At 42.0% G+C, this 14563-nt stretch overlaps 1 protein-coding gene across 1 annotated transcript in view; it reads right to left on the bottom strand.

The window, feature by feature from the left end:
- The window catches only part of LOC307232679 (ras GTPase-activating protein 1-like), a 29893-nt gene that overhangs the window by 12228 nt on the left and 3102 nt on the right, over nucleotides 1-14563 (bottom strand). Inside the window, exons 2-4 of the mRNA XM_080003779.1 lie at nucleotides 3917-4069; nucleotides 2079-2214; nucleotides 1261-1331 (exon numbers count right to left, since the gene is read on the bottom strand). Of these exons, the coding sequence (XP_079859905.1) occupies nucleotides 1261-1331; nucleotides 2079-2214; nucleotides 3917-4069 (360 nt within the window). The remainder of the gene's footprint in view (nucleotides 1-1260; nucleotides 1332-2078; nucleotides 2215-3916; nucleotides 4070-14563) is intronic.

Raw genomic sequence — 14563 nt, 5'->3', positions numbered from 1 at the left:
AAGCAACACTATGTAATTATTTTACTTAAAATAACAGCTTCCAAATGATTGATGGTACACTGACTTGATATATGGAGAATGGCACCTCTTACCATTCTCACCCACCCCCCCAAAACTTGTACTATTGTACTATGTAATTTCTGTGTTTGGGTACGAAACCGCCGGAAAAGTCTCTTACGTTTTACAGCACTACGTCACTTCCTTGATGTTTGGCTTCAGTAGTAGTGTTTATTTCCCCTGGTAAAATTGATATGTGTATATATAAACTTGCCGGTCAGAATGTCCAATAATAATGCTCATACAAAATGTAGCTGGCTTGGCCCGCACCGGCACTCACTTTGATTGCGCCACGGGGTTTGCATCACCCTTGTGCGTGCGTCTCTCTCCCCGCGGCTACGGGGGAGCCGTGGTCTGAGTGCTCGCTGAAGCGCTCAGGTTCGTGCAAGGGGCGCTGTAACCTAAGTGTACGTTATATCTGCGTTTGTAACAGACTGTTATTGAAACGTGACCGATAAGGTTCAAATTTGTCACAGGACAAAGTTTTATGACAATGGTGAAAAGTTCAATTGCACTCAGAAACTGTAGGGACGTCAAATCCCAAATACTAAAAGTTACGTAGTGCTGCTTTAATGTTATGAACTTTTGGGCTGAGGAGGAGAAGAGCTTTGCTGATGATTGGGATTCGAGCACAGTAGCACTCAACAGCCAGTAGGTGTCTCCTGTGAAACACCAAAGATTTTGTGTGTGAAGATTGCACGTCTTTACATCCAGTTAAGCCTGTGGTTGGTGAGTGGACACCAGGTCATGTTTCACTGTGAAGGTTTGCATCCAGACAGATGTTTATCAGATTTGGGAGACCGGGGGATAGCCGGGATTCATCGGTAAGTGTGTCTGTTGTAAATGAATGACAGGGACAAGACTTTATTTTTTGCCTCCACTCGCTAGTCGGATGATGTGCTTTCCAGTCTGCTCTGAGGGATATTGCAGGTCTGGATGAATACTTAACTTGCTATGTTCGTGTTGAGGAATCATATCAGAACAAGGCCGCCCTTTGTGAGGCAAACAATCTCGCTGAATATTTCAGGAATACAACATGTCACATTTGTAGCTCAAATGCTGCTCGTGGCAATGAAACCCGCCCAGTGCCCAGCGATAGTAAATTCAATATGTAAAGAGGGGGATGAGGAAATATCCATGAAAAACAAGTGAGTTGATCATGAAGACAGGCAGACACACAGAGGAAACCGTAAGGAAACTCACCTGATCTCATCGGTGTCGGGCACTTTGGTGTATGGGAGTATGGCCCTGACTCTCCTCCTGTCTTCTACAGGCTGTGGAAACATCCAGGGGGAATATCAAATCGCACCCGAAACTCCTGAAACTTAGTCCTGAAACTCCCAACGACGCCCAAACACACAAACCAAACCTCAACTACCAATCGAATAGCATAGTAGAAAGATTCCGTCAGGGAAATTTGACATTACCCTTCCTATGCTAATTTGCCTTAAGCAATAAGAAATACTGCCTGAAAGCAGAGGATGAGGGGAAAAAGAGAAAAAAAAAAAATCAGTTTTCTGTGTACACAAAGTTAGTGAATGCAAATCGATTAATGATTGCCTCACGTTCCAAGTCTTTCAATTGCAACTTTTCTTAAACTTTCAGTAATTTTATTTTGACAATAACAAATTCTTTAATCATGTCAGGGGCTGAGTAATGTGCACTATCTTACAATTGTGATCAGATGGCTCACGATACGATTCTAAACTGATATATTGACATTCATCATATCATACATGAGAACTGCTATGAACTCTTCAGTATAACATTTGACATATATACAAATTCAGTCTAATACAGAATTTAAATATTTCAATTCAATGTGACTATAGTGATATTTAATATAAGCGGTAAATGGTTGCATAACTTCCAAACAAATTTGATCAGATTTTTTTCAAATTCATTCAGAAATCGAAACAACAGAATTTAATTGGATGACAGAATTTCTTCTTTTGTTTTTGTAACCCAGCCCTGCCGGCCACAGCTATACAGTATATTTTGGGCCAAAAAGTCATCCTCACCTCTGGGGGCGCCACAGGAGAGAGCAGCTTCTCTCCCTTCAGCAGACAAGATACATAGCTGTAGTAGCCAATCAGGTCGGACAGGGAGGAGAACCGCCGCCCGCCGATATAGTAGTCCCCACACATGGCAATTATCCTATTGAGAGGAAGCACAAGCGTGACAAAGAACAGTAGCGTTTTTGTTAAATACAGGCCGATAGCTGTACAGGGAAGGCATAACGACATATGAAAACATAATGGCCGCACTCATCTTTCAATTAAATTAACTAACTCGTGCTTCTAACATCCCCTCTGCACATTGCTCATTCTGAGATGCGAATAAAAAGCCTTGTGAAGAAGTACAAAAAGCAACCCGGGACACAATAGCACTTAAACAACGGATGCCGGCTTTAACTGTCAATAGAAAAATAACGTTATAAGGTCGCCCTACTGCATTATACCGTCCTGGCCCAGGTAATTGTCCTTTGCAGTTCTGCTAAGAGCCTGGAAATTGCTCCGGTGAATGATGACAATGACATTGTAAAAGCACGGCTCTGTGTCAGCTCTCAGGAAAGGAAGCCTGTTTGCTCAAATGTTGAGTGGATGGGATTGCAGGGTGAAAACAAACACATTTTCTGCTACTGCTCACTTGCTGTGGGGAGCCGTGTTTACAAAGCTGCACCGCTAGATGATGGAGGGAAACTGCTGTTATACTATGGAAGTAGCGTCGAAGCAATGATAGCCGTCTTTGGGGAGGACCTGACAATGGCTAGTACACATAGTTTCCATAAAAATCAATCCACTAATCAAAGTGATACTATGATTTATTTTATGCCAATTAAAGAAATATAACACCAATTCTGCGCATGCATTAAAACAAAATGAAATCAACTCTTCCACTCTTCTTGTTTATTACCAGCCTCTAAACTTACAGAAGATCTCAAAGTCTTTAAAACGTAAAATATTTAAAATGTAAAGATCTATTTTAAGAGATCAGATATCAACATTTCAGCTATTCATTAACTTGTTGGGACTGGGAGACACGGATACATCTCTCTTGGACAGTCGGCTGCTGATGGAGGCTACACAGCTATAAAAGGAAAAAAAAAAAAAAAAAAAAAGATATCCTATTGAGGTGTGGGGCCACTCAATTAACCTTATGTTTATAATTCCTTTAGAGAATGACTCCAATCTCCCGGCACAGATGATATCATGTGTCTCTACAGTGTGTGTGTGTGAGAGAGAGAGAGAGAGAGAGAGAGAGAGAGAGAAAGAGAAAGAGAGAGAGAGAGAGATTTATTTGTCCCTCAATTAGCTGAAGCCACAAAGCAACTGAGGCTGTAATTCTAATGCTCTGCCGTAGAGTACATTCAGCTGTAGAGCTAATGCACTGTTAAAAGTATGATATTATTAGTCTGGACAAGACGTAGACAGGCAGACACTGTCTAGCTCTATCCTTGAGAAGGCGAAAAAGAGCGCGAGAGAGAGAGAGAGAGAGAGAGAGAGAGAGCAAGACAGCAAGAGAGAGAACCGTGTATCCTGATGTACAATTAAGACCTAAAGTGATGTAACAGCTTCATTGAACGATAGACAGGTTGTGAGGCCCAGATCTAACTCTCTAAAACCAAATATGTCAGAGAAAATGGGAGAGCTCGGTCTCCCCCCACATGTTCTCCAGTATGGCAGCGAGTAGTTTGCTCAGCCTGCACATTGGCCATTTTCAATGGACGAGGGAAAGCAAAAACCTTCCTTTGTGTTTACAAAGAGCGCACAAATGAATATACACACTTAATACATTTCTATCAAATAAATATACATACTTGTTTATATAAATATGCATTCTTTTTACTGGGACCCACCTGAAGTGGTTGACCGCGCTGGTCACGCTGAGGAAGGACAGGACGAAGGAACCGGGCCGCCGGTCGCTCTCCCTGATGAGGTAGCTGCCGGGCTCCTTGGCCTGACGCAGCCTCTCCTCGGCGATGGTCCGGTCTAGCTTGCCATGGTACCACCTGGGATGGAGGGGGGGAGAGAGAGAGGTAAATTCCCAGCCATTTTTTTTCCTGCAGGGAGTGAGCTAAATGTTTTTATTTTGTGTTTTGTTTGTTTTTGTTGATGCCTTTAAGCAGCGACGTGCGCGCAATTAGACACAATCCAGAACACATCAGTGTTATACAGAGGCGCGCTTCAGGTTGTCACTCGTGCCAATTCAAAACAAGAAACGAGTGCTCGTGAAAGGAACGTGGATCTTAGTGTCGCCAAAGCAATCAGTCTAATTGGCCGGGAAGCACAGATTTGCTTGATGCAATAAGCACACTATGAATAATTCAGTCGCGTAATGAATAAATGAATCAATGTACTGTTGTGTCTTTCTTTCTTTAATCCGCCTCTCATTCGAACCACACAAGACACAAAATTATCCTTGCATCAAGGTCACATACATTTCCACTTTTAGACGTCCGTCTACATGGACAGAAACCCTCTTGGGTTAATCCCAACAATGAGATGAATGAATGAAAGGAATTCAAGCAGAGAAGATACCTAATCACAACAGCAGCAGGATTTATGTGTTGGTCGGGCAACGTCAATACCAGTTGATAATTGTAATATACCCGATGCGGAAATATACCAGATGAAACAAGTGTGTACCTGAGTTTGACTAAATGTCTCTTTGCACTGTGCGGCGTTTTCAGGGCCCTCTGACACAACAGACGCAGGCAGAGATATTGCGAACACACCAGTTTATTGTCGAGAGTGGGCAACATGGAACAAGCTGGGAGCAGATGGAACATTGTCATGACAGAGGCTCTCCTCCTGTGTGTGTGGGGATGGGTTATTTAGCGTTTTTTCTGTGATTACTCTGATGGGCAACAGGTCTACAGCCCTACTGCTCCTGGGCCCAATTACCTAGACCCAAGACAGGTGTGGCTGCTTAAACCACACCACCCACATGTATGTACAACTATGAAAATAAGTGATAAGGGAGCCTCAGAACCGGAAAGGGCACAAAAAAGGTGCAATAACGGCTCTAAAATGACAGGAAGCGTAAAAGGCAGTCACGCTTTCTATGAAGCTTCCAACACAACCATTACAGCTTCACTGCTTTCTACATTAAACAGGAGCTTTTGCAGATTAACATTTCAGCAGATGGGGCTGGTCTTGACAGGGGGCTTGTCAGATGGGGGAAAACTTCTCCAATTTTAAGCAAATAGCACCTCTCAGAACAGTTGGGGAAAAAAAATCCAACAGCGAGAAGACGAACGAGGTGTTCAAGTAGATTCTCCTCACAGGAGACATTCAGGGCTCCATCTAAATAAGGTGTGCAGAGGTCTTCCACATGTTTAAAATAAGTAAATAAATATATAAGTCAAATTAATAAATAAAAGCAAGAGGGGGTGGAGATGAGGAGAGGGAGTGTTAAGTGTCCATAGGGAGGACCTCAGGGGACAGACAGAAGGATGAGCATGGCATGGTGGAGGACTGACAAGTGGGTGAGTTGGTGATGGAGAAGCAGAGCGAGGCCAAGCAACGCTTCGGGGAGAGATACAGCGAGGAGGGGAATGACTGAAGACTGGAGAAAAGGGACATGAGAGCTGAGGAGAGACGGGAGGTGTCCTGTAACGTTATCCTGTAATGCGTGACATCTGGGTTATAAATACTGTATTACGCTATAATATGATTAAAATGGGTCATGCCGTGGCAGAGGAATAGGGGTGTCATGAATCATAAACGGTGGGGAAAGGGGGTTTTATGCCAGCTGGGATCTCTTCTGTGTTGAACTATCCTAAATAGTTAAACAGAGAGGCCAAATTCCTGCCTGCAAATGGACAAATGGGAGTGAAAGGCAGCACGACTGACAGGGAGAAGCTGGAGTGGAACCAGGGTTTCAGAGGACTTCTTTTTTTTTTTTTAAACCCATTTTATGTTGATGTTTGAAGATGAATGTTACATGTTGGATTTTCACAATAATACAATCTTCTAAAATTGCTACTACACAACAAAGGACATATCATTTATTACATTTCACTGCATATATGTATGGAAGTATGTATATGTATGTGACAAATAAAAAATCTTGAAATCTTGAATCAAACAATACAGAAGATCATTTTGATTGTAATGATCTATTCAAAATAAAATAAAAAAATGAATGGCACTGTTTTCAAAATGGGAGAGGGAGTGAGTGTCCGCACGTGCAGCGCGAGTGCACCTGCACTGCACAGCGCCGGCGGCCCGCAGTGTGCGCTGCTGCAGTTTCACTTTCTCACCTTGCGTGCTTGAAAATAGCAAATTGGCGATTCGGAGTGTCTCACGAAACCCTGCGGTGCAATGGAAGTGATGAAAGAGCCCATGAAAATGGATTCGTACATTTACTCATTTATATATTTATTCATATATTTCTGTGAAAGGGGCTTAACAATAAGAATAGCCATCAGTGCTGAAAAAAAAGTTTAAATCGAAGATCTAATCAAAACCTTGAAATTGAAAGTCAAATTGAATCGTGGATTTGGTGCATCATGAGACCCCTACTAGAAGAGTCTATAAAGTTAAGAAAAGTGCATTACCTTACTGTAATGCAGCATTAGACTAGATTTACATACTATATTACAATATTATATACCAAAATCCCAATAAAAAATATCTAGTCTCATGTCACAATATTGCCATATTACTCACACACATTTGTAGAGATTCCTCTCTTAACTTGTCCAGCTAGCTGATGGCCAGTGGAGTGCATTGTTAAACGAAGCGCACATCAGCGTGAATCAGGCCAGACTACAGCAGAGCTGTAGGTTGAGGTGCGGGAAAAGCTGCGTAGTGAAATGAGGTTTCATTTTAGACGCCACTTTGTCATCATTTCGCATTTATGTCAGACTGCCATCACGTGTGGGTAAAACCACACAGTTATCTAGTGTTTTTATAGCTGAAAATCTAATTTGGATGGCTGAACAGCTAATTGCAAGTGTGTGTGTGTGTATATATACATACATATATATACATACATATATATTTTTTTTTTATGCTTGAGAATGCCTGTTTCTCAAATGTTACAATACATTTTTGATTGAGGAATACAACATGCATTTTGTTTTGTGTATATCATAAACAATATTTTGCTTTTATGTTATCAATTAATTGACAATTGAATAGAATTCAAACCGACATCTCAATCAATCATCAATTTAACACAATTTTCAAATCGCAAAGCCTGCGATGAAAAAAAAAAAAAGAAAAATGTTTGGGTTTTTTGTGTGCTACACAATCTAACCAATAGGGCTGTCCGGTGCCGGCTCTTCTTATAGGCAATATACACCCGCCTAACTGCTCGTGCTGCCCCCCCGGTGAGACCCGGGGGGCAGCACGGTGCACTGTGCACAGCAGGGTGTGCTGCTGGCAGAGTCCGGAACACCTGTAGAGTCCGGACAGAGACTCTTCGAGAACACTGCTTCTGTCTGTTTTTTATCTTATTTTTTTATTTTATTTAATGAACATAACGCTGTCCCTGAGCACACGGAGTGGCGCTCCGTTGTATGTTTCATAAAAAATAATACATTTCTGGTGAATGTACTGCATGCACGCCATAAACCACTCGTGCTCGGCCAAAGTGTGAATAAATTCTTGAGAGGCGTTAACGAATTATAGAAGTCAACCTAAAAGCCTCTTTTCCTACCAGCACTTTAAATGTAGGCTTGAATAAATATTTTACAGACCTGAGCAGAAAATGTGTGACTACTGTCTGGTTACTTGGAAAGTCAGAGGTTCTGGGTCACAAGGAATGGGCATTCTGTCTGGCACATACCACCCACCCCCCACACTACAGCGCAAAAAAAACACTTGTTAAAAGTCATTGGCGGAGAATCAATTGTGTCAAAAACAAACATGACATATTGCCAGCTGGCTCAATACACAAAATACTAACGTTCAAACTAAGCCAACAGAGTGAAAGCGACCATATCCCCTGACACAAAGTCAATAAAGCAAATTGATCACTGTCCTGTAATTACACCCTTGACTTCAGGTTAAATGTGACCTACAAGAGGACGTTTATGTACTCAGCTGTCTGGCTGATGGGATAGGGGCAGGAGAATGTGTAAAGCCAGCGAGCGAGCTGTTGTGATAAATGGACTACGAACACCGGCTGCGACAGCGGTGATAGGAAGCGCTGCCTTTATCGGGCTGAGGAATGCCCCATCGTGTTGGTGCATGAGCAGCAGGGTGACGCTCTGGAAACAAACCACCTCTATGCACAGCGTGTGCAGTTAAATTCAAGTACAACCCGATTTGAATGGTTTGGCCAAACACTGCAAGGGCTGTACCTTATAAACTGTATTTTAGCAACTAACACCAATCTAAATCATGACAATGGAAATGCTGCCACATAAAAGGTATATTTAGAAAGCTTAAAGTAGCACTAATAAGCTTTTGTCACTTGCCAGCCCCCACCCGTCCAACCAAAACAGAGTCAACTTTATTTTAACACTAGAAACCCAGTCAGACACTAACACTTCTTCTTTCTACTGGCATTTCTGAGAAACAAGAAAAAAAAGTGTATTAGTTTCTCTACGACAGTGATAGCAACAAGTTGGTGCCACACTGCTGTCTGACTGTCCACAAGAAGCGAGGAAAGGAATGCTGAAGCAAAAGCAAACAGTAGTGCAGCTGATCTAGATATATATAGTTTATTTCCTGGAAGTTCCACCTCTGCATGGCTGTTATTTTATCATTCATGGGGCAGGACATGACCCTTGTGTTGAGTTTTTAAAAGCAGACAGAAAAGGAGGACAAGAAAAAGGAGGGGGTGAGGAAAGATGGGGGCAGACCTGAAAAGGTACTTTTAGATTTCCCTCTTCTGACTGAGTGCAGAACACATGTCTTACTGTGATGTGATTGAGACAGACAACGTCTCTCAATCTCCATCCCACTGCCCCCGTCCGTCTGCCTCGCTGTGTCTCTCATTAAGCCCCTTTGCGAGCATCGCCTATAGCCTCCCTTTCGTTCTCCTTGTTTCCTTTCTTCTGTCTCTACGGATGCAGCTCTGCTCAAATATCTCCACAGACGTGCTGTCGGCCCCCATCAGCGTCAAAACGTAATGAAATCCCATTACTTTGTATCAGCCGCTTGCCAACTAAGGCAGAGCTCCCGGCCAACAGCAGGGGTGAATGAAACAGACCTTATTTACACCATCGTCACTCACTAAATCCTGACATTGGCAACGTAACACAATATAAATCCTATCTTCAGCGATTTTGCTGTCTGCTGTGTGAGGTTTATTATATGTGTGACTTGACATCCGACAACTCTCACTGTGATGTCAGTGACTATATACAAGGTACAAGCTTGGGTGGGCATTTTACAATATAAACAATATTGTTCAAAGTGCAATTTGAAAGTCAGTAAAGTCATTTTTGCCACGTTTGACATAGATACAATACATTTTGACAACGCAATTGTAAATCTTTCATTGAGAACATTTTTGTCAACCCCGACCTTAAAAGCATAGCTATCAGGCTAACTGAAACAGACAAAGATACCTCCAGCACGGCAATCTAATCCTGAATTTAGTTGAACATCCTCTTCAATCATCACAAAAGTATAATTTACCACAATATAATATTGGTGAAATTATTAATTATTTGTGAAATGTGTTAAATAGGTCAAAATGTGACTCCTTTTTAGATTAGACTTTTAACAGTATAAAGGCTGGCAAATTCTTGCATGACCTTGCAACCCTAACCACAATGCAATTTTGTACAAGCCTTTTCTAAAACCTGGGAGATGGAGAGCATGTGTCATATTTATTCGGAAATGAGTTTCTTTATTCCAATGTATGACTCAGTGAATAAGACACATTAAACATAAAAGTACATTGTTTAACAAAAAAAATGTAGATGGTCTAAAAATTGTCTCATAACATTGATAAATGTGTAACATTTTAACTTTAATATACTAAATTTAATGAAGATTTAATTTACATTAAATATTTAATAAAACATTTTTATATTGTAAAATGTCACTTTCAAGTCATACCGCCCAGCTACATTTGAGACGTTTTTTTTTTTCCCCCCAAATAAAATTGATCCATTGTCGTCTGAAGTAATGTTGATACAAAGACAGGACTAAAAAGACAATAATTAAGGTGAAAGTATTCATCTTAAAGTCTATACACAACATTAAAAACACCTCCAAAAATACCTCCCCAAACTGCCAAAAAGAAAATCTATCACGACACTGAAAGCAAACTCCTATACAAACACAGAGACACAGGACAAACAGCTGACGGAACAGGAGGTGAGTCTGAGTTGTCGGCAGGAGGAGGAGAGGCATGGAATGGGATGGGGAGATGAGGTGATGGGAAGCCGAGAGGACTCGATGCCCCACTTACGCATAATTCGCCCTGTGCTGCATCTCTTCGTGGCTTTCCCTGAAAATCTCACAAGATGCTCCCACTCCGCTGCTTCCAAGGCGGAAAGTAAGTTGGAGTGCAAGGGACGACGTGAACGCACCAGTTTAGAAAGCGGGGACTGCGCGAGTCTAAATCCTTTCCAGGCGTGTTGCCGTGACCCAGCTGTGGAACCAACATGCTCGTGCGCGACATCAACGGACCTGGAGAGTCTGGACTGGAGACGCAGGAGACACACGGCGCCGTTGGGGTCGGACCCACGGACGCCGGGAGGAGACTGGCTCGTGAATCAGGCAAATAAGAGTTTCCTCATGCTGCTCTTGGTCTGAGACGGGAGGCTGACTTCTATGGACCATAGCCCTTCACTCTGTCATTGCTGTGACTCTCCACCCCCCCCCATGAAGACACCAATAATGAGAATGCTGTAAATTGTTTCCTGAAGCAGTTGAAGATTGGGAGTGGGGAGTGGCTTTTTTATACACGTCCCCTGCCCTAACACTGCTCATATTTGACCCAAGAAAGTTTGTCATCACAGTTGATACAGACAGACAGACTGTTTTAAGAGCTTTCTGTTTCACCAACGCTTTTAGTGAGAATAAAGCACAAATGGCATCTCTCCTCCCACAAGACAGCAGGAGCAATGGTGAAAAAGGTGAGCGAGACATTCTTTAAAATTGCTTAAAAAGTGGGAATGAAGAAATGTGCAGCCCGTCATGATTTTGTCATATAGCGCCCATGCCTCATGATACACTGTGAAAAAAAGCAATCACCATGATCTAAAACAAATGACCTGTATTGACCCTCAACGCAGCAAACATACACCTGGTTCCAGCAAACCTTTAATTTTGAAATCAACTGCTGTGGAGCCTCAACACTGAAACCCACACCAGTCGCACCCATCTCCTCCTCAGAATTATTTTGGTAAATGAACAAACGCCAAAACTTCTAATGTAAACAGTGTGTGGGTTTATGTGCAAACCGTCCATTATGCAAATTGTGTCTTTTAACTATTTAGGTATTTTTGTTGAGCCCAAGTTTCCACAGTGGAAAAATAAAATAAAAACAGGGAACCGTAGTATTTTGCAGCAGAGGCAGAAACCGTTGTGTTTAAGTACCACTGCTTGTTACCTCCATCAGAGCAGGACGAATTGGACAATGGATGGAGGAAATCAGAAAAAGACCATCCGCGCATCTATAACACCGCTGAGTCTGAATGTTTTGTTATGCGTCCGTCGAGCTGGGCTGACAGGCAAACCCGCTACCTTGCTAAGGTAGGTGATTTGAAAGTGACATCAATGGAAGACAAGCAATCGCTTTCTTGGGAAAGAATTTAAAGAAGGTAGTGAGTAAAAATCACATAACCAAGGTTTAGGGACAGATATGATAGGTTTTTAGTTAATACAAAACAATTGAATGCTCTATTAATTTTACTTGAAATGTATTTTATTGCTAGAATAATTTCTTAGTCCAGTCAAAACTTGATGGGTTCTGCCAGGAAATGGTGATAATCATTAGAAATGAAGGGTGTCACGGTTCTCCAAATCCACGATTAGATTTGACTTTCGATTTAAATGTTACGATTCGATTTATTTAAACTTTTTTTCCCCCAGCACTGACGGCTATGCCATTGGTAGAATATTGAGTCTTGATTTGTAAAGAAAAACACTTTCTCAATAAGTAACTTTTATCTGAATATTAAGAATTATAAATAATAACAAAAACATGAGAATATTAACGGAACTAAACAATTAAGAGCTTTGCCAAAACTATAAACAATAAGTTACTTATTACACTATGTTTAAGTTACTCAAAATAAGCCCAGAAAAATGGATGCTATTTTTGCCAAAAGGGAACGCTGGTCGTAAAAGGCAAGATCGCCCTGATCGCAAAGCAAATACAAACTCTAGATGTGTTTAATTTACTCTGTTTCCTGCTGCTGCTCTGCTCTGTAGCAGATCGCAGATCGCTCCTGAAAAATCCCGTCCGCGTTCTCACGGCCCAGTGGCAATTGCCCCGCAGTCCGGTGCGAAACCAATCTTAATGAAAGTCGGTTCAGAGCCGGGCGAGCCGCAGTCCACACCCCCCCCCCCCCCCCCCCCAGCGCACACTGCATTTGTTTACCGGCGGATCTTGATCGCCCCAACATGGCGACCATGTCGGACAATATTACCCACAAAAATACAGGGAGAATCGCCAACACCTGATTGTAATTTCAAAGTTCGAAATCGAATGCTCCTTTCGATCTATTTTCAATCTCGAATCGCAATCGTGACACCGCTATTAGAAAATACAACACAATGACGACGCTGGCAAGTGTCCTCTTTTATAGTAGAATTTTTGTTTTGGTATTGAGTATTTTGCTGCATAGGTATCAAAAACCAGATTTTGTTATTGTGACCACCCTATCCTGTACTCTTAGAAGACAACAACAAAGAGTGACCGGGTCTTCAGGGGAATTCAGGCGAATAGCATTTAGTTCACCTGGCCTACAAACTCTGTCTGTAGTCTACTATAGTACACATCTAACTTAGAGTTATAATGGCTGCAGACTGCAGAGTAACCAACTAATTGATTAGTCAACAGAGCAAAAGCAGAGAGCGATTCAACCCAAATCCTTGACTATTGTCAGACTCAAGTAAAATGCTTTGGAGGATATTGCAGAGCCCACAATGAGTAGCTAGCTCAGAAGTATTGAAAACAGGATGCAGGAGAGAAGCGGCAGGGCAGCGTGGGTATTGGAGGGGCATGACAGGACATTGCGTAAGATGTTGGAAATGCATGGAAACCCTAGTCTTTGCCTTATCAATGCATAGGATAGAACCTTGTATGAGCATGACTCATGACTTATATTCAACAGAGGGCTCCAATAACCAACTAGACACAGCCTGAAATTATAGTACTTGTAGTTCACTCAATATCATTCATCAGTGAGGCTATGCAGCCTGTATTATGATGACTACAATAGTGTCCATAACTATACAATTAGCAACAATTAAAATATACTACTTTATCCAAAAAAAAGTGTACATCTTGACCAGGGGAGTGATATGTTTAACAAAGAGCAAATATTTTTGCAAAAGCAGCAGTAGCCTATGGGCCTGTGTTTGGGTTTTTTTGTGTGTTTAGTTTAGAGCATTGCATAAATTTCAAAGGCTTAGACCAGAAAATTACAGGCATAATTCTAATTGCTAGGCTCACTAGTCGTCAAATCTGTGTTATGACTGAGTCAATCCTATTAATAAGACCCTGCAGTGTTACATAAGTGGTGTTGCCAGAGAATGGCCAAGTTTGGCAAGGTGAAGTGATCCCTGTGCATCTGCCGCACATCACAAAGGCCAATTCTGGAGCGAAGGTGCTCAGTTAACACTTCAGCTCAAGAGGCGTTTCCACAGCCAAGTCATTCAGTCTGGCAAACTCATTCACACAACCACCAAATCGAAATTTTCTCTTGCTCCCTTTCTTCCCTCCACTGCCACCTCCTTCTGGAAACCACTTAGGGCTCAAAATCCTCTCTAATCTTCGTGGAAACTCAAAATCAACGACTGCTTTCCCAGCCTGTTGTTTGTTTTAGCTCAGGCACTGGACCAGTGTTTTCTAGGGCCAGTGGTGGCGAACACCACAAGGCCACCTAACAGTGCAAATCTCTGTCACACTGGTTTTATGATAACAGGGTTTGTTAGTGAGTCCACATTGTACATAGGTGTGAATGATTCAGTCTTCTATTTGTGTCTTCTGCTCATTAATCCATGCACAAACAAAGGAACACATTGCCCGTCCTGTTTCTCAACAATATTCTACAAAAGCGCTGAGTTGAGTGAGTCCTGACAAGTCTGAAAGACAGCATGGGACCACTTCCAGTTGCTCTTGTTGGTCCTCTCATTTGGATTATTCAGACCAATAACAACCTTGCTGACGAGGCAGAGGAATTACAAGCCTCTAAAAAATCTGACAATCACCCAGCGAGTGACTCACTCAAGGAGGATAGTAATATACAGCCTTTGAGGTTATTTTAAGGGCAATTGTGAAAGCAAAACTTCATCTATTCTAGATGGAAAAGAGATGAAAGCACATGGGAATAATCTATAGCTCATGCACGTTGAGTTTT

The sequence above is a fragment of the Zeus faber genome (genome assembly GCF_960531495.2).
Source record: "Zeus faber genome assembly, chromosome: 7".
Classification (NCBI taxonomy): domain Eukaryota; kingdom Metazoa; phylum Chordata; class Actinopteri; order Zeiformes; family Zeidae; genus Zeus; species Zeus faber.
This window is presented reverse-complemented; position numbering and strand designations above follow the sequence as displayed.